General features: G+C 28.3%; 2 protein-coding genes across 2 annotated transcripts; one reads left to right on the forward strand and one right to left on the reverse strand.

Moving 5' to 3' along the window:
- Positions 1-3,163: 3,163 nt before the first annotated feature.
- LOC135923851 (uncharacterized) lies at positions 3,164-15,832 on the reverse strand. The gene is made up of 7 exons (XM_065458829.1): positions 15,403-15,832; positions 15,245-15,357; positions 15,031-15,201; positions 11,563-11,757; positions 10,123-10,237; positions 5,163-5,573; positions 3,164-3,732 (listed from the first exon to the last, which is right to left on the reverse strand). Exons 1-7 carry the CDS (start codon positions 15,803-15,805, stop codon positions 3,347-3,349), a joined length of 1,794 nt encoding a protein of 597 aa, XP_065314901.1. The 5' UTR covers positions 15,806-15,832; the 3' UTR covers positions 3,164-3,346.
- An 8,704-nt stretch (positions 15,833-24,536) lies between these two features.
- On the forward strand, positions 24,537-26,144 carry LOC135924422 (uncharacterized). Its single transcript, XM_065459479.1, has 2 exons — positions 24,537-24,643; positions 24,733-26,144. The coding sequence occupies exon 2, from the start codon at positions 24,867-24,869 to the stop codon at positions 26,118-26,120; it is 1,254 nt and encodes a 417-aa protein (XP_065315551.1). The 5' UTR covers positions 24,537-24,643; positions 24,733-24,866; the 3' UTR covers positions 26,121-26,144.
- The last annotated feature ends 1,385 nt before the right edge of the window (positions 26,145-27,529 follow it).

The raw sequence follows: 27,529 nt of genomic DNA on the forward strand, positions 1-27,529 counted from the left end.
TTAATTTATATTAGTTATTGTTATCTTTAATCTACAAATTGTAATTATCATTAATTTACCCAGCCCAACTATGGATGCCTACTCACAAACCCCCCTTTAAAAAATAGAGCCAAATTTCCCTGCAGACGTTGTATGTAGGGGAATATATACAGATATAGCTTGATTTAGAAAATTCACCCTTATTTATAAATATACAATTTTAAAAAAAATTAAAACTTATCAGAAAAACATGAAATTCCGTTTAATGAATAGTATCAAAACGAGAATAAAATGATTTTGATTTTAAAAATTCTTTTCGATATGTACACTATTTAAATTGAAATTTGGTTAAGAACCTAAATGTGCCGTTTGGCGAAAATAAAATCTGCCACTTTCAACTAAATGAATTTGATGTGCTTCAACAATATATTGATAAAAATATTTATAATGATTCTAAAGTGGATACTTACTTATTCGTGCATAAATATTGTTATTATAGCTTCGATATCGGATTGGATTCCAGATACATGTATTAAAATATGGAAAAGGAATCATTGCGCGTGAATGAAATCTTTTTAAGGAAAAATAAAGTTAAAAAAAACGAAGAAATGAAAGATTTTTTTTTTTAAATTCAGTATTTATATATATTTTTATTTGTATAGATTATAGGTGGTATTAAATTTTTTGCATTATTTTTAAAATATATAAACAAAGAATTTATTCATTTTGTATTAAAAAAAATCGATCATATATATTTAGTGCTGTAAGCATTTTTAAAAAAATCGAACTGGTTCGCGTTCAACGTTCATTGACAAAATTCGAAGCCACGTTCACTTTCAAAAAAAGGAACGCGTTCACGTTCGTTCAAATTTTATGATAAATTTTTTTTAAAATTAAATTTAAATAAATGTCTTATATTTTTAACACAATATATTAGCCATGTTAAAAAATAATATAGTTTTATTTTGATAAATATAATTATAACAGCAATATAATATACCAAATAAAAAGATAATTTTATTTATAAAACATTAGCTATACTAAAAACGCGCTCTACAGGCCATACTCTGACAGCGTTTCGCATAGAGCTTGATGATCATTAACAAAAGCTCTATTAAAATCCACGAATGTGAAGTAAGGATATTTTGTATTTATAACATTTTTGCATAATTATTTTTTCAGATATTGGCCTTTAGTATGGTTTTGTTTGCATATGTATTGGGGAAAAGATGAAGTGTAGATGATTTTATTTTTTAAGAGGACCATAAAAATCTTTGAGACACAGGATGTGAGGGCTAAGGCTCGGTAATAAATAAATTTTTGTAGATCTTTGATTTTAGAGAATACATAGGAAGGATTTGTTCCATTCCACTGGAGTATTTACATTCTCCCATATTTTATTGAAGAGAGCTAGTAGGAAAGAAGATATTTTCATAGGTGCTATTTTACAGCTGTGAAATTATCCATCCCCGGAGCTTTTTTGATAATATTTGATATATGATAAAACCTGACCGGGGTGGGACGAGGTTTGTATATATGTTTGTTGGTAGAATTGCTTTCCATGAGTCGAAGACCATCATATAATGATCAAGTCATAACGGTCAATGATTACTTTTCCGTTTCCTAAAACTTTAGAGGGGATTTTCTAAAACTACAAGGTTTACAGAAATATTTTAATTTTTCATAGGCATCATAATCCTATTTTATTTCATTTCTTTATGGATATCAAAAGCTTGTTTTACTATGTATACTCGTCTAACACTCCGTAGTAATTTCCTTATTCGAGCCATTCTTCATTCTTAGTTTATTTATTTTTTCTAATATCTTACTAAACACCCATTCTTTCCTTGAAAAAAGACTTACATTTGGCAAACCATAATATGATTCTGCAAGATTTCAAATATTCTACGTTTCTGTGCAAAGTTATGTTTAGGAAGTTAGCGCTTTTCCTATTTAATGCTTGATCAAATATTACATCCTCCGGCCTTTTTATTGAGTTTACATGTAAAATTTGTTTTCAATTTGTACTAGGTACAGTCGAGTTTTGTCCAATATTTCTTTATTTGAATTAAATTGGTAGGGGCTAAAATGTTAAGGGAGAGAGGGCTTGGAACAAAATTATCATTGGCTTAGTGGGGTGCAGAAGTCTCTTTTTGTCGTTGCCATTTAATCTGAGGAGAAATATTATTAGTTGCAATTAATTTGGTTGTGAGATTTTTTTACTTGCATTAAGCATTGATATCTGGTCCTGCTGCTTCTGTGCACAATAGCATGTTAGTGTTTAATTTCAATTTATAGTATAAAAGTAATTTAAAAAACATTGGTTTATTTTATTTTTTATTTCGATTTAACCATTAGTAGCCCAAATATTTAGTTTTTAATTGTCGATACCTGTCATTCATTTATGTCGATGTTGTCTATTTCATTTCCATACTCTGCTTTTTTCTTGTTGTTAGCCCATGATTTTCTAGTGTATCTATCCAACTCGTCAATCTTTTCTTTATTTCAGCAAGTATCGCCATATCATCCTCAACTGTCATATACTAAGGGGTTGTTTCCGAGATAGTCTGATATGACATCCATCACTGTGAAGAGTAATGGGTTGAGAGTCGACCCTTGATTAACTCCCTGTCATTTGGAAGTCGGTTGATGTGCTCGTTAAACATTGTAATTTGGTTTATGTACATGTCTTGAATTATTCTTATATATTTTCCGCTACCTTTTTGTAGCATAGCGGCCATCAGCTAAGTTTTCTTATGATTCTATCAAAAGATTCCTCTACATCGGAAAAACCATAAGGATTCCTTTGTTTCTTTCCCTGTATTTTTCACCAATGAATTGCGTTAGTCGTTGATTTTCCAGGCATGAAATCAAACTGAGTCTTCCCTATTTCGATTATATATCTTAATATCGCTTTTTGTAATTTTTTTCTAGTTTTATGTGTGTCCCCTTTATTTTTGAAGATAGGAATTAAACCATGTCTCCATTTGAGGAATCTCTTATTTCCTAGTATTTTGTTATATAGTTTTGTGTGGAAATGTATTCCTTCACCTCCTAGTGCATTAAGGCTTTTAATTAGATATTTTAGTGACTAATTCTTAAATTAAAATCTCATAATATTATTCTACAAAGTGATTCACTAATTAAGCAAACATAAATTCAGATCTTATACGTCATTTATTGTAATAAAAACTTAAATTGACTATCAAATCAATAACATAGTGAAAGTTTTTTTAACTATGCATTATCTATAATGTTTTCTTACCATAATTCATATTAAAAATATAAAACATTTAAAATATGGTCAATTAATACTGAAAATAAAGTTATTATTTTTGCTTTTCAAAAAGTTATAAATAAATAATATTTATTGGCCCTCCCAGGCTAAACGCGATTTTCTATCTCTTTTGTTTAGATATTCGGTCAAGAGACAACGCTTTCTGGCAATACGGTTTAAGTCAGCTATGGCATCAAAATTAAGAGCTTTAGTAACGGGAATAATCTTATCATCTGTTGAAAGGGCAGGACTAGAATCCCCCGCTTTGCAGAATGAGTCTTCTAATTCGTCAAAAGAGGCGCTCGTTTCGTCGAAAGAATTATCATCCTCATCAATGACCGATGAATCGTCCGATTCCTCGTTAAGAAAAATATTGCCCGATTTATCGTCAGAAAACCCGCTTGTTTCGTTGTCAGCCCCGATCAGAGAATCACCTGTTTCATCGAATGAGTCGCTTATTTCGTTGCACGAGACATCTTACGTTATTTTTATTTTGAAAATAATAATTTATATTCATTTTGGGACAAGAAACCTATAAACAAAATCTCCAACGCAAAAATCAGAAACCTCCAAAGGTACAATTTGCACGGCCCTGCTTGGATTTTTTTTTCAAAAATTTTTTACGGCCCGACCTGGCTTTTTTTTTAAAAAAAAATTTCAGGCCTGGCCCAGATTTTTTAAAATATATTATATTTATTTTTGATTTTTATAGCTAATAATGACATATTTGGTTTTAAAAATATATGGCCTGGAAAAAAAAAATTCAGGCCCGGGTTTGGGTATATTTTAAAAAATATACAGAAGTCGTCTCTGCCAAAAATCTCTTTAACATTTACAAAAGAACTAAGTTAAAACTTACCATAGCATTCCATATATACAAAAATTAACACCATCGACAAAATATCTCAAAAGATTCTTAAAATTAAAAAAGATCTTGTTGAAAACCCCTAACATCAAGAGTGAGAGAAAATCGAGGCGTCAGCAAACTATCATGCAGTTGAAAAATCGTAAACTCTTAGAAATAGTCCAAATCGATATCTTGAGACACATAGAATATCGAAGCATCTAAAAACAGAAACCTTCCATTAAACATTCTATTTAAAGAATTTAGCGAGGCCTTCGATAACACTGATAAGCAAGCAATGTTTAATGCCTATTTAATAATTCGGCAAGTTCGGGTATATATTGTCAAATGCATTTAATTTTTAACTGCCGTTCTACAAGGATATGCTGTCAACTCTCCTATTCATAATAATGGTATTTTTGGGCTCGGTTCTGGTTCACAGGGAGTATGCTTTGTTAAATGGCTAACTCAAAATTTTACAGGTTCGGACATCTATTAGCGAATCTCGAGGCTTAGACAATATGTTTCTGGCTAATATATTGAGTTAACCGTTTTTAAAAAAATCGAGCCGTTTAACAACACTAGAGGTAGTTATAAAATGGGTTGGGATTTAGGCTCAATTCACAAAGAGTGCCCTTTGGGCCTGGTTCATAACTCCGTGCTCAATTTTAATAGCCCTGCTCCAGCGATCGATGAAATATGATCCACCGCTACAAACAAAAACAGACTTAGGATAAGATTATAGATGAACTCAAGGCCGAAAAAGATGATTATGCTATTATTTTATACTAATTTAATTAGCAATTACTCTTCCTCATTAACTGTTTATATTGCTATTTAATCATCAATCCATGACAGATTGGTAGTAACCCCCCTCCCCCAAACAACAATGTTATAGGTCCAGAAGAAATAAATATAGGTAATAGGTTTAAAAAAAATATATTGGAGGTACAAGTTGATAAGATTTTAATATTAAAAATATTTTTGGTTTACTTAATTTAACCATTTTAAATCAATAATAATTTTAATACTACACCTTAACAAGATATATATTTTTTTTACTTGTAGGATTTTGTATTGTTTTGTTTGTGGTTCCCGCCTTGTTAATTGATGCTAGTTTAGATGAGACATCGCATTTTGCCTTATCCAAAGGTGTTGTTTCTATGGGCTTTTCAGTTTTGGTGAATGCATTTCTTTTGGGTGAACATAATTTTCTGTCAATAGGAATAGATGGACTGGCGTTCATTAAAATCGAGGCTGGGGACTTAGGTAACATCACTTTTGAAGTAGACGATTCTTGTCTAACCCTTTTCTGCTCGGGATGGTGGTACAATTTTTTGATTTCCGCGGATTTCCGCTTTCCATTAGATTCAATCGAATGATTCAAATTTTTTATTGATCCGTTTGGCGTTTTAAATAGGGGTCGCACCGGTGTCGTGGGATAAGATGGGTAGGCCTCTAAAACTTTACGCGCTAAAATATGTTATATATATAGGAATTTCATACCAACAATTATTCATAAAATTTTTTCAAAATAAAAAGATTCTAGTTCTGATTTGAGCCATTTTAGGGGGGGGGGTCCATAATTGGCGCCAAAAATTTAGACATATAAATTATTTATGAAATCTCGCACGATTTTTAAACAATATACAAATAAATTAGTTGTAAATGTAGTTATATGAAAAAAAAATATCTTCAAAAGATTGTTGATGAAATTATCTTAGAAGATTTTTCAATCAATTTACAATTTTTGGATCTTAGAAGTTTCTAGGCCCTTCTAATAATTATGTAAAGGTAAACCACATAAATTTGCATTACACAAATTTCCTGGCCCAAATTAGATTTTAAAAAGTTTTGGGATAGGTTACACAGATTTTCTGATATATATACAGATCACGAATGAAGGGAAATTATGGGGTTTTAAATTGATCGGCAGATCAATTTTATGATTTCAAATGCGAGTTAAAATCAGGGATCCAAGCTGAAAGCCTCTAAAAATTGGGTAGGTTTTCAAATTGGATCAAAATAAAATTTTACTATCAGACCGTGTCTTGGATCATTTTATTTTTGAAACTTATTTCTGTTAAGACCAGTCTATTCAGATTTTAACCTCGGACAACTTATTCTGCTTTGTTTTTGAGCATGTACAAAATCCCAATAGTCCCTTTCTTTCTAAAACTTGTGTCGGGCCGTTATATTTTAAATCGTAATTATTAGCTGTAAAAATTAAAAATAAATTGCAATATATTTTTTTATAAAATCCAAGCCGGACCGAATTTAACTGAAAATATAAAACACGGGCAAGAGCCGAAAAATTTTTCTTTAAAAAAAATCCCGGGCGGTGTAAATGGTACCCCTGCAGGTTTCTGATTAATTTAATAAATATTATATTTATATTAATAAAAAGGATAACAAATATATGACATTATTATAATATACGAGCAGAAAGTCCGTCAGAAATGACGGGGAATCATAATATTTTTCTTAATTTGATGATTGATAAAATTAAAAAAAATTTACCTTTATTTGATCATAAATGATTCAGAAATTTCCCCCATTATTCGATGATGGACGAATTAAACATTTTCACTTTATTTGATAGTGGATGATTCGGAAATTCCCGTTTGTTTGATGATGGATGAATTAGAAATTTCCCATTTATTAGATTTGATGATGTGGATAAATCAGGAAAATAAGGATAAATTTCTGAATCATAGTTCTTGTCAAAAATGACGGGAAATAGAAATTTTATCCTTAATTCGATGATAAGAGAATCCATTTCCCCTTTATTTGATGATAAATCAGCCTAAAACAAAAAAATAAAGGGGAAATTTCTGATTCTCCATCAATGAATAAAATGAAAGATAAAAAAAAAACTAAGTGATACATAATCGCGAACGGTTCATAGTTATCTGGTTTATATCTAGAAGAATATAGACATTCATTGTTTTATAAAGAGGGAAATGAGATACTTGATAATGAAATCTGTATATGAGAAATTATATGATATTTTAGATGGGTTTGATTTTATTTTAGAAGACCTATTTATAAGGATTAGTTTAATCACCAAAAGTGGTAAAATGGTCACAATTTTAATTTTTTCAAAAATTTTGGACGATAGAAAAAATTATTTTCAATTATAATCAAATTTCTTTAGTTATATAAATTTTCATATTGTTCTTTAACAAATTTCAAGCATCTCATTTACTCTTCACCAAATAATGAATATATTTATTCGTCTAGTAAAACAAAAATTCTGATTTTACGCGAAAAATAAGGTTATCTCACAGATAACATCTCTGGACTGATTATAAAGGAACAAGTCCGAAAAATTTAAGAGATGAAGGCATAAATATTTTACAACCTTTGGTATATAAACTAATCCCTATAAAGAAGTCAAATTTAGCTAATAAAATCAAATTATAATTAACTGAAATATCATATATTTCTCACTAGAGATCTGCAAAGTTAGTTCAGGCCAGGCTCGGGCCTAATTTTACTTAAATAATTGGGTTCGGGTCGGGCCGGACCTTAGAAACTTTTTTAAATATATCTAAATTTATCAATTTTATATTGAATTTTTATGTAAAATAAAAATATTTGATTTTGTTTATCGAAATTAAACGACCATATAACATATATCTTTTATTTTGAGTAATTAAAAAAATGAATTTCTATATCTAAATAAATTCGGGCCGGGCCGGCAAAAAATTCGGGTTCGGGCTGGGCCGGCAAAACTTTTTTAAAAAAATTTCGGGCCGAGCCGGGCTTGAAAAATTAGGCCCGATGCAGATCACTATTTCTCACATGTAGCTTTCAATTTCTTTCCCCTCCATTAAACAATGAATTTATATTCTTCTAGATATAAAGCAGAAAACTCTGAATCGTATATGATTATGTCACACTTAGTTATGCTATCTTCTAAGCATAATGTATTATTCCCCGTCATTGAAGGATTATCTGTTCATTTAAATATAACTCTTTTTATATCTAAAAAATATATTATACCACCCTATGAAAGGATGATAGATATTAGGGCTACCAGTTACTTCAGTTTAACCAAACCATTTTTAGAAACAAATATTTATGATATTTCTAAATCATTTTTATAAGTTATCTTATAGTCAAATCCTTTTGTTTTAAAAGTAAATTTTTGTCATATTTTTAAATAATTTTTATAAGCTACATATTCCAAATTATTTGTGTAAAAAACAAACTAATCCTATATGTGGGCGGGATCTATGATAAATATCACCCATGTTTCACCTATAAAACCAAATCTTTTAATAAATAGTCTTTGAAAAAGTAAATTTTTGTGAATTTCCATCATTTTTATAAGTTATTAATTTCAAATCCTTTCTGTAAAAAATCTTATAAAAGCAAATTTTTATGATATCTCTGAATCAAAAAAGTTACCTATTTAAAAGGCATAACATTAATTATTATTCAACTTTTACAATTATTTATAGAATGGAGAATAAATAGATAAAAAAAATAAGCCATTTATAAGAGGTCGTGATGGCATAGTGGTCGGTAAGCGGATACCACAAATGTTCAAATATGTTATTTTGTTGCGGGTTCGATTCCACCACATGGCTTGTTGCACTTATTCACAAAACATGGTAAATTTTCTGTGACACGGCTTTTATTATATAAAGGATTTTAAACATTATGCTTTATTCATAGTGAGATCCCTAACGATACGATTTAAAAGTTGATTTATTTTTAAAAATCTGTTTATGAGATCAATTTTACTTTATTAATATTAATTCTATTTATGATAAAATTCCTAAGAATTACTGATTTTAATAAAGAACGATAGATTTCATTAAAAATTTTTTTTTAAATCGGGTGAAATACTATTGTGAATCCACGTGGAATAACCTTAACTGTAAGCATATCTCTGATGCTATTTTATGCTAAGTCTATCGAATATTTTTCTGCAAATCTGCCACTGAAAAAGAAAAACAACGAAATTAATGCAAGGAGCCAAGAAAAAAAAATAGTTAAAAAGTGATTATTAAATCTTTTTTAAGACAGATATATAAAAAGGTATACTTGTATTCCTTTGAGATTCTTGCAAAGATAGATAATCTCAGATAATATATGTATCTTATTGATAATTTAAAAAAAATAAAAATGTTTAGCTGGAAGTTCTAGGTTATTTTTGTTTCTCTCTTATAAAATTAGTTAATTTGATATCGTTTTAAAACTATATGTAATTAATATGTATTAAGCCCCCTTCATGGTGGGATCCGATCCGACCAATAACATATATTTTTGCCTGACCCATGAAACAATTTTATACAAGTTGTCCAACCCATCCCAAAAATCGCATATGTCCAGCCCGCTCCAACCTATATTGCTACATCTATAAATAACAGAGATAGGATATTAAAGTTTTTAGTTTAGGCTAGGATATCTTAAGAAAAATTAATTTTTAAACCTAGTCTGGATTTTTTATCAAGGGAATCGAAAATATGTGGCCTTCATATATTTTCCTTAATTTTAAAAATTATGATGGGCTAAAAAAAAATTAAGATAGTCGTTTTTATTTTATTGAGGTGAAAGGTAGAAATTGAATATAATAATAATAATAAATATTGGTGCATATTAATGAAGGCTAATGGCCAGGTTGGGATAGAATTAAACGACAAAAAAAACTTGGTCAAACTAGACCGACAAAGATTTGGATTATAAACCTTTAATCGGAATACAGCCAACTACTTAATTTTGAATTTTTTGTTTTGTGGATCAGTCGAAACCTCCAACATTGACTAGACCAATCTCTAAAGAACCAAAGAATGTTATAAGAAACCGGTCCAGTCATCTCCGGAACATCGATCTTAAGTATATATATATATATATCAATTAGCCCCATATAGTGTAATTTATAGTTTTTTAAGTGAAAATTATAATTAAGAAAAACTATTATGGATAGCTATATTTACCACTCCCCACACCTCTTCTATGATTTGTTGGTATACTAATTATTGTTAATATATATTAAAATATCTAATACCATCGGAATGCAATTGGGATGCCAAATTTCTATGGGCTGGAATTGGACATTGATTATAATTTATGATAGCGGTATCATGTGGAACAAACTTCGTCATACGATATTTTACGCATTCCTAAGTGTATAAAAGAAGATTAATTTTTATAGGGTGGAGTTAGCTTTTCATTATTCTTTTTATAACATTATTTTTTATACGACTTACTCATTGCTATTGTTAGCGATAAAATTAATCAATTATTTGAAAAATATATATACATAATTAAGTGTCCTTAAGTTATATGAAGCTTTAAAGAATTTGTAAATCTTTCCTTTTTAATAGATTTTCTTCTTCTTCTTTGAGAAATAGACTTGTATCCATTCAATAAATAATATCAAAGTTATTGAAATTTATTATTAGAAGTAGTCCTCGAAATATATTTTTATTTTATTCGTTTATCAAATCGCATTATCTTTTTACTATTCAAATTCATATAATGAAAATAAACATTTTACAAAAAAAAATACAAAAATAACAACATAAACAATTTAATACAAAACAGTTATTATGCGATAAATTAAGGTAGATTATTTATTGTATTTTCTTCAGATGTCAATATTAAATATCGGATCGGCACTGATATTTATTTAGCGTTTTTAAAAAATATCGGTTTTTGTTTTTATTATACATTTTTTTAATTTTATTTTATAAATAATTGTATAATAATAAATTAATGAAAGGAACTAATATACAGTTTATTTGTTGCAATGTTTAAAAAAAAATTAGTTTAAGATTTTATATTATTATTTTTTCCTTATATTCTCTGCAATAAGAAAAGGATTTTAAAATATCACGATATTTATATATTGTGCGGATGTATATTATTACATATTATATTATGTAATTTAATAAAAATTAATAATAAAACAGTTCATTAAATAGTTTAATACTTATATATAAAACTTCATACGCTTATATTTATTATAGGCCGTGTCCAGGGTCACCTAATAATTGCATTTTATATAGGCTAAACAGCCTTTAAAATAGGACACCCTATTTTGGTTTGTTTTTAAGTATATGGTGGAATTGTTTTATTTTCGTACTTTATTCTCGGTTTTTAAATTTTTTTTTGCTTTTTATGGATATTTAGTAATAAAATAACTAATAAGTCAACCTATGACATGGCCATAATTCTAAAAAATTTTGACGATTCTATGAAACGTTATATCGAAGTTCTACTATATGTATCAATTTTTATTTTTCCTACCTACTCCCTTCAGAATCAGATGTTATATTTTTTTTAAAAAAAAATTCTTTTCTCACAAAAACTATTTCAATTTAAAAATATTGGTTCCCTAAATTGATTATGCCCTCTTTAGTTGTCATTCATTCGTCAATTTCTATTTTCCCCAATCACCTTACTTCTTTCATGTGACTTACACATTATTTTTATACTAAATTACTTTTCCTTTGTGTCCCATATATCCGCAATTATAGCAACATATCATTTCATCTAAATCATCCAATCCTTGTTCGTCGTAATTAACGATCGTAAAAGATTTCTTCGATTTACGATGATTAGAATATTTTGCGTTCGTTTGTGTCTTGTTTTCGTTTTGTGTGGTTAAATGGTATTGGCGCCAAATACTTGGGCATATCTATTTGTAGGACGCCATTTTTTATTTAAAAAAATATTTTAATATTAAAATGCTAAATAAAATTACAAAAAATTCAAATTATCAGTGCAATAATTATTCATTTAAAAAAAATATATATATTAAAAGTTAAATTCAGCTGATGACCCTTTTCTTTAGCTTACACCTAAACCAAAAACAGGTAAAGATTAAAATATTACGCTAATTCTAGGGAAAAACTTTATTTTCAAACTAGCCTGGCCCACGATTTTTTTTAGACTATGCATAAAACCTCCTTTTTTAAAAAAAAAATTAGAAAAGTTTTAAAAATTTCAGAAATTTCAAAATTTTAATGAAATATTGAACATGTTTTATTTTTTATATTAAAAAAAGAAGCTTTTTCCCTTTCTGAATAAAGTTTAAGAAATTTGCGTTTTGATATTTTGTACGCAGCCTTAAAAAATTATTTACAAACCCGGCCCCTAATTTCTTTTTGCCTGGCTCGGACATTTAATTCTTTTTTAAATTTTAAAGGCTCAAAATATTTATTAAAATAAAAAAACTTCCCTAGAATTATATCTTCAACCTAAATTTATGACTCCAAGTGGCTAATGAAGATTTCAAAAGGTTATTTATGGTGAGGATTTAGAATATGATAACAGTTTCCTCTATGGGGTGTAAAAGTCAACTAAAGAGATTGACGTTAAGAAAGAAATAACATTCCAAAATCCTTAGTGAAATCAATATAGGTGGGGAATAGCTCAAAGTACCCTGAGGGTCTTCTCATTTATCTACGACAATAAGAAGGATGGGGAACCGTGAAATCACCAATTCATGAAAATGAGACACATGACGGCCAGAAAAGACCTGACACAAGGTGCAGAAATCTGAATAGTAGTTATAGGATAAGGAGCATTAATTGGCTTATGAATTTGCGTCAATACTTAAACAAAGAACTATTACATAGAATCGGCAAAAAAGTGTAATTATCCCTGTATACAAAGGGAAAGGTGATTGGCGCAAGGGGCTTGTCGGTTCAGCGGATTTTATTTTAAAACCAGTTACGATTTTAAATTAAAATTTTGTTCTAAAATAGAATTCTATGATATCCATTCACTTTAGGTTGTTATAAAATTAAAAGTTTAAACATGACAAAATTGACAATATATGAAAATTAACACTCATTTAGAAAAGTTTCAGATTGATATGTAAAACTTAAATATATGTTAAGATCATTTTAGTAATATTACCACCATTGGGGTTATTAGTATCGTGGCTTGTGGGCACAATCAATCAATTAATTTTTATGATATTATTATGGTTCTCAAATATATTAACCTTTCAAATAGGAAAATTGTCACCATAAAGGATTATGAAAAGGCAATAAAATTGTTTGAAAATGATATGTCTTCAAGAAAAGTAACATCAATTACAGGTTAAGATATAATATTTATAAAATGATAATAATTATATAAATTTATCAATGCAATTCAAATTATATTTATATTTTATTTCAGATATGAACATTTATTTACCATATATAAATATTAGCCTGATAATAAGATCAATTATTTTAAATGAATTATATAGCAAACAAAGATCTTCATATATATACTTCATATATATATATATATATATCTACTGTAATTGCCAATATAATGATTCAAATAATACATTTAAATAGGTATGAACGTTTTAGTTATCAGGATATTTATTTTGGCTTGATTTAATTAAATTATTTAAAAATATTTTCACAAAGGGATTATAAAAAGTGATTCACAGACTTGAGTGAGTTTATTATTTATTTTATTAAGTATAACTACTATAAATTTTTTAAGACATTATAAAAAAAAATGGCTTGCACTATTTCCAAGATAGAACAAGATAATAAACAAAAAATATTTGATGATGAGGAGAAAAATAAAATGGCTAATTATCTAATTTCATGAAGTAAAACCTTTTACAGTTTATCTGTTAAAAAGGTATTTAAAATTATAGCCAAAATTTTTACCACATCCCCATTGAAGAAGCAGCTTCTATTAAGAGCAGAATAAAAAAAACCATGGAATAATAAAGATGTTTGTATTATATGTAAACAGGACTAAAAAATTTTCATAATTTTGAAGATTCGTTTCAATGCAGAGTATGTAAAGGTTATGTGAATGGGTCCTGTGCCAAAAAAGATTGCTATTTTACTAATTAACCACTTGATTCAACTAGCCCCATCAATGATCCAACTTACCATGAATTGGATCTAATAGGTATAAAAAATCACCTTTACTAAACCTTTTTTGGAAAGTAAATATTTAAAAAATATTGTATATTTATAGGTAAATGTTTAAGCTATTGATAGGTATTTTACAAGATCTTATACGATTATTATGATAAGAAGAAGTAGTGGTTTAGGAATGTTGAACAAAAAACGTGTGATAAGTGATTGCAGGTGACATGTGAGAAATGAATATTGTAAATAGTGATGCCCAGAACAATAAAAAATGGAGATAAAATCAGAGGGAAAACTAACTTACCAAGATAAATCTAAAAACTGCCATTAAACAGAAAAAATATTAATTGAAAAAAAAAGATATCACTTGCCAATCATATGTTTTTTTTTAAAATTTGTTTATTTATAATTAATTTATGAAATTTAAATATGTAGAAAAAAAATAAGTAATATAAGGAAGGCAAACTATACCTACTTTCTTTCCTATTGATTAAGAAATTTGGGCATTAATTTTTTTCTATAAAAAAGTAAGAAAAGGAAAGTTAACAATGCCCACTTTCTTTTCTATTAGCTTAAAATTTGTAAGTTAATTATTTTCGCTATAAATTAAGCAATAAAAGGAAGGTTAACAATACCTACCTTCTTTCCTATTAACTAAGAAATTTGTGCATTCATTTTTTCTATAAATTATAAGCTCTATAAAGGCTATAAAATTTATTTTATTTTATGAAGGTTAATTGAAAGTATGGGCCAATATTGATTCCAAGAATTCATAGGTTTAGTCAAAATTTAACTAAAAAGGTGGGGGTACTATTATATAGGTTATCATCATAAATTTTATTGGAGGTCCTTAGGTCCATTTATAGGCCTTTCACCATGCTAGATTTTTATGAAAATATTGAATAGTAGTTATTTTAAAAAGTTAACTTTTACTAATTTTTCTTTCAAATTCTTGTTTATCATGATATCTTGTATATATTTTTGGAGGGGAAAAGAGTATGTAGGTGGATATTAATCATATATTTTTGATTTAAATTTAAAAAATATATATTAGTATAAATAAATATATTGACTTCTCTCCAATGACTTTTTTGATCACAATTATGACAGAATTTGTAAACTTTATTTCTGTAAGGACATTTATGCGACATGTGATCAAGGTCCAAGCAAATATGACAAAAAATATGCATTCTCTCACTGTGACCAGTTGAGCCACATAAGAAGCATATCCTTCTAACATAACTCTAAAAAAGAAAAAATAGATAATTTAAATTATTTTAAATATACTAATGGACATTCAGTTTCTTTATGACCCTTTTTAAGACAATTAGTGCATTTTGGAAACTGTATTTTGTTGGAATTTACATGAATATCTTGATTAGAAATTTGCCAATAACTGTCTAAAGGAATATATATTATTATAGAATGAACCAGAAAAATTTTACTAGGCAGATTTTCTAAAATTTTGCATAAATAATCATCATTCTGGATCTGTGTAGAAGTCGATGTCGTTTTGGAACCAAAATATCTTCTGGAAGTACATGGGTTTAAAGCTCCATGTCCAGGCAACTTTTTGGAGCAACTAGAGTTATCACGTAAATTATTGAGATTTAAATTTTTTTTATTCTTATCTCGGTTAGAATGTGTCAAATTGCTAAATGAGGTAGAGGGTACATTAGAATAGCTTTTTTGGTAAGGGGTATTATACGTTTCCAAACTATTATTGAAATATCCATTATAGTTCATTTCGGAGTCATAATTATGATGAAGCAAAGAATATAACTGTGTTTCAATTTCGGAATTAAGATCATCTGTTTCAGAATAGGAATCATTTATGCTAAAGTCCATCTTTCATAAATTTAAAAAAAATGTGGTTTTATATTCCATGAGATAGATATTTTAATTTAAGTTTCATCAATAATGTTAGCCATTAAATTTTATTCTATTTAAATGCGCAATTATTTATTATAATAAAAGTTTAACATATAACATTTTTTTAGATACTAAAAGAATAGAGGCGTTAAGTGAAAACTATGACGAGAGATAAAGAATAGAAGAATATAAAGATAATATCACCAAAAGTAGCAAACAGAATATAGATAGATGAAGAAGGTAATGTGGGAGGAGCATGACATATTAATAGATATAAGGCATAAAGTTTAAGTATTTAAAATGAATAATTGCTAGAGCAAAATTTTTTTGATAAAAAAATTTGTTGGGTTGATCGGTTTTTTCGCAGATTGATGTTTTATATTATTTTATATTAATATATTGTTATCTATGTTTGTATTACTCAAAATAAAAGTCCTTAACGTAGATTAAAACCTTAACTTAACAGACATATTACAGTAATCATATCATCACATATAACGCAAACGTTTTTTTGCTAAAATATATGCACTATTTTGTAATGATTAATATATTAACATTATATAAAAATATTTAAATTTTATGCATCATGTCATGTCATGGTTGAAAATAATTAAGTTTTATATTTATTTATCCCATTACAATTTACATTTTTATTATTTTATCACACTTAAATTCAGTCTTGAATTAAGAACATTTTTTTTTCGTTATGCGTAATATTTAAACATATTTAAATTGTTGACAAAAAGATCTATATGAAGAAGATATGTTTTTGAATTTAAAAGTCATGTATTATTTATGATCGTGATATATTATTTATGATCCAGTGAGATATTATTTTTGACTAAGGGATATAGTGACAGGTTATTTTGTGAATTCAGATATATATTTAAAATATGATTTATGGTACATATGAAACCTCTGATACTACTGGGATGCGGATAAATTCACAGAAAACACTACTTGATTGATTTACATTAAATTATTCAGTCAAATCACCACAAATTCCTCTCTTTAAAAAACAATTAATATAACATAACTTCATTTATTAATGATTATAGCGAATGCGAATATATAAATCTATAATACAATTATTCATATCAACAGTATGCATTACGTGATACGTGACGAAAATGTTTCGCCTCCAGCTGTGATACAATTACCCTAGATTTTCCTCATTTCCATCACAAACTAAATATTAAAAGTTTGGGAAAAAATTAATATGAGAAAACCTAAACCCATACTGATTTATGGGCAAGCCACGCGTACTAATACACATTTATTCTTAGACATTTGTTAATGAACGTTTGGATCTTTTTGGTATCCGTTTCGATCATTCCCCACGCAGGAAGGGGGTAAGGGGGGGAGGGGTGGCAGCGGCTGAGCCCATTGAATATTAATAGCCTCTTCAAAATTTTGTAATTTTATACAACTAAAAAAGGTAATAATTTTAGATAATATTAGCGAAAAAAAAAGAAAAAGTAATTTTGGATAATTAGCTACAAAAAAAAAGAAAAATGTAATTTTGGATATTTTTAGCTAAAAAAAGGTAAATTTTGAATAATGTAGCTAAAAAAAGCAGGTAATTTTAGATAAATTTAGCTAAAAAAGTAAATAATTATGGATATTATTAGCTATCAAAATGTAATTTTAGATACTTAATGGCAGAGTTGAAAATCTAGAGTTTCGTGAACACTGATATTTCTGTTGCACCCCCCCCCTTTTAAGAAACTTATATAATGCAGTCCTAACGTTTTTATATTTGAATTTGAGCTCCTTTACAACCCCTTTGCTGTCAAAGCTTACACCTAAATATTTAAAGGACTTACTTAACATCTTTGACCATTTTATCTCCTACCCAGCGTCTACATGAGCGGGAGGGGTAGGAACAGTTTGCATCCTATTTTTTTTTGGTAGGGGGGGGGGTAGGGGTTAGGTTGCTTTAATGATGGTAAGATAAATTTTTTGAGGGGTTATCTATTAAATTTTGAGATGAAATAGGACAAAATTTATTGCTGTAAAAATTAATACTTTTATAATAGAATTATTATAATACAATTCATCGACCAAATCTATATTAAATCATTGTAAATAATGGAGGTTTTAATTGAATTTATAATATAAAAATAAATTCTTTATATTCACAAAATATCAATAGTTGGTAGTAGAGATAGATTAATTTAAGCTATCCTTTATAAATTCTCTGAAAAGAGTATCAATAAATTTAAAAGGTAAAAATAATAATAGGGAGACACCGCCGCCGAAGACGGCAAATTTTTTTAGGGAGGGGGGGGGGTAGGCAAAGGTTTTTGAAGGGGGTTTGCATCCAGTGAAAATCCTGTCATGTAGACGCTGCTCCTACCGAAGCTTCCTAGATGGGGTACATGAACGGGGTTTCCAAGTCTCCCTCCATGAGGGGGGCTTCCGCAATTTTTCTAGCTTGCACTCACACATCTCCTTCCTGCAAAACTTCCGCAATTAAATCTCCTACAAACATCTCCCGCAATTTTAAAATTTCTCCCGCATTAATTTTTTAGCATCTTTAAGAGTTTAATCTATAAATAATAATTTTGAGAAACAGTAATTGATTATTTATTCAAAAAACAAGCTTAGTTTGTCAATTTCCTTCTTCCTAATATGCTTAACCATGTTTTTTTTGTTACATAATTTTTCGAATTGGATATAAATATTTTATCTGGACTGGGTATATTTTCTTGAGGTGATCTCTTAATTTGATTATCATTACATTCATTTAATTACATAATACAATTATAAATTATATCTCACTTATTTCAATAAGATAATTACTTTATTTATTATGGTTCATTTTGAGCAATAGCATTTCATTATCATTATATTTAACAATTATTTAAAACATAGCATTACTTAACTCCTCAATAGTTTCTAATTTTGAATAAACAATCATTAATTAATTTATATTTCAACAGATGTCAGGTATGCACCTTGCCACGTATGATATGATATGAAATAAGGGTATCGTCTTATAATTATTATTATCTTCTTCATTGGCAACTTTGAAAAAGCCATGGTTGCTACTCTTAGACAAATATTGATATATATTTTGAATATCCAATTATTTGAACTTTTCAGCCTCATTTTGGAAAAATGTAGTATACCTTTTCATAAGATGTGAGTAATAAAAAAATATTTGTTAAATTTTATGGAATAGTCATTTATTTTTAATAAAATTTGTATTTTTGAAACATTATCATTATCTTCAAAATAATTTCAAACTTAAAATATTAATTTTTTTAAAAAGTTTAAATTTTTTCATAAGAATATTGATTATGGTCCAACTCATAGCAATTACCGTTACAATATCAATAATCACATGACCTGTAAAGCGATTTTTAATTATCTTAACCCTGAACCTTAAACCTTTAATTAGTTTTATCCATACCCTTCTAACCTTACTCTTTTTTCAGATACTTGTTTCGTTTAAATATAATTCATTCAATTAAAAAATATCCTCAAGTTAAACATTTCTTGAGTTCAGTCATTATCAGGAATATTTATAACTTGCTGATAGCCCTTCAAGTGATGGTAAATCAGAATTTTATTATATTTTATTTAACTTCTATTTGATAAACATATCAATATTTTATGTTGATAAAAATATTCCAGACCCTCCGATACATTGACCGACCTCTTAAAGTGATACTTAACATCAAAGTCACAAGATATTATAATTACCTTTTATTTGATTCTCGTGTCAATATTTCAATATGATGCTTAATTTTTAAATGTAAAATTACATAACAATTTAGAATGATTTTTTCTATATTATTAATGACATCATTAAATCCATTAATTCTGTCTGCTCATTATCCTTGCATTCCTGGTACATTGATGATGGTATCCTTGGAGGTTCCAATGTTGAAGTCAATAAAGCTGTGAACATCATCAAGGAGGCCGGATCAGCTATAGGACTCTCCATTAATCCAGAGAAATCAATCCCTATCAATACAATCGAACCTAATACTAACAAATTCAAACTAACGACTCTTGACGGTCTCTATCATCTGGGAGCCCCTGTTGGTGGTAACTCTGCTATTTCTTTCTTTCTTCAGTCCACTTTGGATACTTTATTAGAGCTGGCAGATTTATTTTCCCTTCTTCCTTCTCATAAAGCCTTTTTCCTGGTGAAAATTTTTTTCAATATTCCCCGTATTCTTTACGCACTTCGCTCAACTGCCATATTTAAATTCCCCATTCCACTTGGAGTTTATGACTAATGGGATCAAAATCCTTATCGAAAACATTCTAAATCTTAAATTCGATGAAATTGCTTGGACACAAGCTTCTTTACCCACAAAGATGGGAGGTCTGGGCCTCAGATCTCCATCCGATCTCGCCTTAACGGCCTTTATATCCAGTTGCCTACTAACTAAAAACATAATAAATCCCAATTCTTTAAAACCCGACTCTTCTTTTAATGATGCAATCATCGAATGGAGGACACGAATTTCTGCTGATCACCCTCTTCCTGAATCTAATAAGCAGAAGGACTGGGATAGGCTTATTATTGCACTCTGCGTTGAATCACTCCTTTCCAGAATGCAATTATCTGACCGTCCCTTATTCTCTTCTTTGCTGAATGGTTCAGGCCATGAGTTTCTCGAGGCCATTCCGTCTATTAATCTGCAATTACAACTAAATAAAAACGAGCTCACACATGCAATCGGTATCCGTTTAAATTGCCTTATTACCCAACCCCACATATGTTCAGGTTGCAGCTCCACAGTTTTGGGCAATGGAAGACATAGTCTTCATTGTCGCTCATGTAAAGGTCGAATTGTAAGACATAATCTATGCAATTCGATCATTCTTAGAGCTCTTAGATCTACTCAAATCCCTTCCACTCTTGAACCATCCGGTCTTTTCAGATCTGATGGGAAACGGCCTGACGGTATTTCGCAAATTCCTTGGAAGCGCGGTCAATTCCTGGTCTGGGACTATTCTTGTATTGATCCACTCGCTCCATCAAATCAAACAGTCAATATACTCGAGAAAAAGGAGACACTCAAAATAGCGAAATATTCCGAAATCTCTCAAGAATATATTTTCATCCCCATTATTTCCACTACCCTTACTACTTTTGGGAAATATGCCTTATCCTTTTTCAAGGAACTCGGCTCCCACATTCGTCAACTAACCGGTGAACCCCGCGAGGGCTTCTTCTTAAGGCAAAGGCTCTCCAACGCAATACACAAGGCTAATTATATTAGCTTCATAAGCAGTCTCTCCCCACAAGATTATCCTTCCTAACCTCAATATATTTTTTTTTATTATTTTTTTTAACACCGTCACAAACATATCCTCCAATACTATATTTATTTATTTTTTTAAAATGTTTTTTTTATATGTATATAAATATATATACAAATATTAATTATATTGTCTTATATTAAAAAAAAAAAAGAATATTTAATAAGGTTAAACATATATTGTTGTTAATATTTAAGTGTTTTGTCATTTCTTTTCAAAATTATATCAATATCAATATTATCATAATTTATACATTTTTGAAAAGAAATATATAAATAAATTTTTTTAAAAATAAAAAAAAAAAAGAAAAGAAAGAGAATCAATTTAAAATTTTTGATGAGATAAAACAAAAATAGAATGGGTCAGGGGATTTTACAAATCTTGTTTTTTTCCGCAAATGTTTAAAAAATGATTCATTTTATAGTGAGGGTTTTTTTTCCAATTTTCAAAGGCCTTTTCATATCTACCTTTTATAAAAAATGACTACTTTATATCAATTTTTTATAATTATACTATTTATCGTAATTGTGTATTTTAAACATATATATTACATATATAACTTTATATAATATCCAATGTCAATCAAATAATGTTTAAATATAGATTATATATTTAATTATTATATAATATCTAATGACAATATTATGTGATATGCGTGTAAGACATCAAAAGATGTCAATCAATATGGATTAGAGAGATGACTGATATCATCTGAAAACCAACTCCTTTGTTGTATAAAAGTTATGTATATATATTATTATAATTTGATGTGTACAAGTTAAATTTATTTTTTTTATATAATTGAATTGTTAAAATAAAGTATATATGGAAATTGGAGTTATTTTATTATTCTATTTGCATAAAAAAATACAAAATATTATAAAATAGGTTAAATTTAGCTAATGTAATTCTATATCATCATATCGTGAACTAATAGAAACTTTATTTTTAAAATTGCTCTCCTATAAACAAAATGCTGACATGGAATAACCTAATTATCAAGCGAAAAGCCTCAAAATTGAAAAAAAAAACCCTTACTATAAATTATTTAAGCTTTAATAATTTGTTAAAAATTTGAGCGAGGCTTAGGCCTGAATTTGCCAAAATCCTATTACTACGTATTTATCATGTTAAATAGCTTTTTAAGACTTGGATTGAAAGAAAAGTTATTTTATGATTGAAAAATTATTAACTTGAATATTAATATTATAATGATTAAATGAAGTGTTTAAATTATATAATCGTAATGACAATTATATAAATAATAACGGTAGTATGTAAATTTTAAGTGTTTAAAGTTTTTTTTTTAACCTATAATTTTTTTTTGATTTATAATATATACAACCATATTCCAATCAAACTATAATAAAATATTAAAAAAACTCATTCGATAAAAACGGAAGTGGGACTACAAGTTCCCCAAAAAACATAAATAATTATATTTTAAAATGGTATTGTGAATATTTTGTTTAAAAAATAATGTTCTTTAGGTTCTGATGTAAGGATTCTTATTTTACCTCCTAATTTAATATAAATAGAGAAATCGAAGATGCAAAGAAAAGAAGAAAAGTTTAATAATATTTTTTTGGTTAGTTTTTATTTTTATAGTTTTCAGTTTTATTCATTCTATATTATGATTATTGAGTAACTATATATTTTAATGAATTAACTTGCTATAACTCAATTCTTGACTTCTTGATTCTAATAATTATTAATTTAATTTGGAATGGGAATAAATTTCTCTCTCAATTCAAAACTTCGAATTTAACATTGACTGAATAAAATAAAATAGTGGAAAAAAATATTGATGCCACCTTTTTTTCCGGTTGTTTTTAGAAAGGTAGTATTGAACGAATCGGTATTTTATACATTTTTTTCTTTTGGAACGATACTGTCACGTTAAAATAAATCATCATTTTCGAAAATCGTCTGGGTGAGTGCGTGGATGACTAATCGTAAAATCCATAGGCTCGAATTCAACAAAGATCAGGTTATTTCTGTGACCAACTAGATGGTCAAGATCGGAGTGGGCAAAAAATGGGTCATATTGCATTTTTTAAAAAAAAAAATCTTTGATTAAGAAATATGGTTGTTTAACAAATTGCTATGTGTTGACTTGACCATAAATGTTAACTCTTTTTTCTTCTCAAAGTAGCAGTAAAATTTATGATAAGATGTTATTTTAATAAGTGTTACCTATTTTATTTTAAAAAAAGGATTAGAGTATAAAACGTAAATCTTACAATTTTCTGTACATATCAAAATATAACGCCCTTATTTTAACCTACGATCTTATTCTATGCCCCAAAAAATATTTAAGAAGCCTTTTTTTTTCAATGAATCACATGGCCTAATTTTTATTTTCTGATTATAATCGTATTTTTGCAAAGAAAATATAAATAATGTAAATCGAAAAAGTATTTATATTTTACAATGCTCGGAGAATCGAATTTTCGAAAAAAAGAAAGATTTTATTTTTAAAAATAAATAGAAGCGTGTATGGCACATTCTAATCACTATTGACGATAATATACACTCAATAGTATAATTATAAATAAATGAGACTTAAAGGTTTAATCCTCGATATACGTAATATAAGATTATTTAAATTCTAAGATTCGTTACATTCCCCTTCCTCTCCGAAAAAAAACTTCCACCTCATTACCTACCAACGGCAGTTCCTTTTCCTTTCTCCAATCAGTTAACCTTTTCTTCCTAACACCACCGGGCCTAAGGTAGGCTAAGGCAATGCGTTAATTAGAAATATTTGCAATCATCGACTAAAACTTTTATTGGATTTAATCGTGGTGATTAGCTAATTTTTTTTATTAATGTGTTTAATATAATTTTAACAAAAATTTACTTCAAATGAATAAAAATGAATTTATAGAATTTTTGAAAAAAATAAGAATTTGAAAATATATTGGTAAATAATTGGAAGATTTAATATGAAATAATTATTTTATTTGAATTATTATGTAAAAAAGGAAAAATTAAGATTGTTATTTTAGTGTTACTAATCAGTCAAATGGAGTCAAACCGTTACTCACTTATATAAACCTGAATGTCGAGTAAATTAGGGTTAAATGTTTGCAAATATATCCTATAAATAGGTGGTTGTTGGCCTCAAACCTGGCTAATCAAAAATTGATTAAATATAGTATTTATATTTTGAAACTGGTTAATATAAACCATAATTATTATGCATAATTCTTTCTTGTATTATTTTATTTTCCCAAGGAACACCCAAAAAATATATGCCTAATATGAATATTCAATGATTGTCGTTAAATGACGAAGCATGTAATCTAAACGTAATTTTTTATATAGTTAAAAAGTTTTTATAATCATCATTTTATTATTTTTCTTTTTTTTTAATTTGTTAATTATTTTTTTTTCCTCATTTTTCCTTCTCTTATTATTCATTTTTAATTGGTTTAATCTTTTCCTATGTTCATTAGATAGTTCTCTCGTTAAGAAAATATTACATTTCTCTAGGTAGTTATCCTAGATAAACATTCCTTAAAAGTAATACATTATTATATAAATGACCTAAGGAGAGATCTAATTAATAATTTTTCAGTAAATTCCGAAACATTTCTATTTTCAAATTATAGATGATCCATACAGTTTTTCAAAATAAGATGATATAACTTTATTATGGACTAATTATGCCTATAATGACTATAAACAAAGACTCGGGTATTTGTCAAACCTCTTTAATCTGAATAAAACTATAAGAAGTCCCAAAATGTTCATGCAGGATTATCAAAACATGGTTAATTCTATGGGAACATCTGATGGATCTTCAATGTATAAAAAAGTTTGTATATGCGACGCTAAAAATCGAGACTCCCTTAGAAACTCTCCTAATATGAAACCCTGTTGTAATACATGTAGCAATGTTATATGGGGCCAAGTTGAGAGGAGAAGAATGGAAGACACCATTTCGCGAATGCAACAGAATCGCGAAAACCAAATGCTGTTACTAGCAAATAATAGTGCAAATTCGGTTTCTACGAACATGCCTTATAATATGGGGCCCTTAAGTCAAACTAATTTTAACCGTGGATTTGCAATAAGCGACCTTATGCAACCCCAATCGTATCCGTCATACATGAATACAAATTTTATGGGAGGGATGTCAATCAACCCTAGCAACGATATTCAATCCTATCCTTATTCGAGCCAAACTAACCCGTTGTTAATGACAGACCAAATGTTCGATCAACCTAATAGGTCTTTAAATGAAACACCTTATAAAGCCTTAAGTCTGGCACTAGCTTCTTCGGTTCCTGCTTTGGGTGGCCAAAGTCCTTTAGGAGAGTCCCTGAAAAAGTCCATTCACGATTTAAGGATGAGTGTAACCGATTTGAAAGATGCCACCGAGAGTTTCAATAAAGCCAACCTCAAAAAGTTTGAGGAAATATATGGAGAATATGATAAGTTGGTGAGAGATTCCATAAGCCGACCTTATCAACATTCTCACCATCCTTCGGTTGCATATGCAAGCCATCCTTCTTACCCTAAAGCTGCAACGAGGAGAATGGTAGAATTGGATGAAGCTAGCGAACTAAGCTCAATAGCTAGTCAAGGAGAATCAGAAGTCAGTGAAGTCAGCATTACCGAAAGTGAACCAGAGAAGAAGGAAAAGAGCAAAAAAAAGAAAAGAAAGAAAAGTAAGAAAAAAAAGAAGAAAAAGAAAGAAGGTAAGGAGGACGCCGCCAGCGAAACAAGTGAAGAGGAGAGCAAATCTGGAGAAGAAAGTGCTGCGAAAAGTGCCGCCGACACGACATCAACCGAAGCGAGTAGTGTGACAGATGTGTCAGAGGCAGATAGCGGTTCAAAGAAAAAGAAGAAAAAGAAGAAGAGGAAGAAAAAGAAGCACAAAAAGAAAGAAGGAGAGGGTGAGAGTAGCGGAGGCGAAAGCGGAGAAAGCGGTAAGAAGAAAAAGAAAGGGAAGAAGAAAAAGAAAAAAAAGAAGAAACGAAAGAAGAAAGATTGAAAAATGAATGAAGTAAATTTTGGTTTGGAATTTTTTTGAAAATATCTTATATATACAATTGTTTTTTTTTCTCATTTTTTGTCATTGACTTAATGCTTTTTACCTGTTATTATAAATAATAAAAGTTGGTTTGTTTAGAGAAAAATTTATTTCCATTTTTAACTGGATAATTTAGTCAAGTAAGATTTATTAAAATTGGCATCTATTTTTGTAACCTATTTAAAAATTATTCAAACAATTTTGATGCATAGTTCTTTAGACTCTGCTGGAATCAACTAGAGCTAATTGCTGCTTTAGATATAAAATTATATTGAGGGATAATATTAAAATAATTTCCTTACTAAATTTAAATAAGATTTTATTGAGGATATGAAAATTAGCGCAATTTTCGAACAAAGGTTTTCGTCAAGTAAATGTCTTCATATGCTATGGAAATTTCCATTTAGCGAGATATGAAAATGGTATATTTTGAGCGATATATTATTATCAAGTAAAACTCTGTTCAGATAATTCGCGATAAAATAAAATTTCATTGAAAATATATGATCAACGAAGATAATAAATTTAGCTCTTTTAAATTTATTCTTTTAGAATTTTTGGTTAATGTTAAACACCCCCAATTATCATTATAGATGAGACCGGGTGAAATCGGATGATAGAGTAATAATTTTGGGAATAACTTTATAATCCCTGAGGATAAAGATCTTTAATTTAGTGTGAAGATTGCTGGTCTCTCCCCTTCCTCTTTTTATTTAAAAACTCTCCAAAATCCATATTACAGATAAACAAGCATACAAATCTGTTTCGATATGACTTTTCAACACCCGTTCGGTCAACATGTTCTTAACAATGACACACGAATGTATTCATTAAAATAGAGTGCCCAATCTTATTTCAAAAAGTAACGCCGATACATTTCGAGTTACTCTGCAAAAATAATAACGTTCTTAGCATTATACTTCTTCCTTTTTTAAAAAGTTAACTTTATTATAACATTATTACTATTATCCTATAAATTGGTAATTGCTTTTTCAAAACGATTCTTAATTTTATTTTTGATAGTAATTACTTGTTTTATCAGCACGACTTTTGCTGTAATAAACTTTTGTTCAATAGATGATGAGGAGGGCAATGGTATTTTATTAAACATCACAGTTTTAATGTCCGAAATTTCTTTAAGATTTCTCAAAGTAATATGTATCTCTATTTTCGAAGAAATTTAATAACAGTTTATTATCCGAGTTTATTATACATATATTAATAAAACGTTTTTTTTAATCCTTGGAATGAGCATTGGGCACTAATTTCCCACATAGATATATTATTTATATCTTTCCTCAATAAAGAAGCCGAATGTTATTTACTCTATTCATTTGGCCTTTAAGGCAATAATGAAAATACTTCCATAT

The sequence above is a fragment of the Gordionus sp. m RMFG-2023 genome, chromosome 2, assembly GCF_954871325.1.
Source record: "Gordionus sp. m RMFG-2023 chromosome 2, tfGorSpeb1-WG-v2, whole genome shotgun sequence".
NCBI classification, from domain to species: Eukaryota; Metazoa; Nematomorpha; class Gordioida; order Chordodea; family Parachordodidae; genus Gordionus; species Gordionus sp. m RMFG-2023.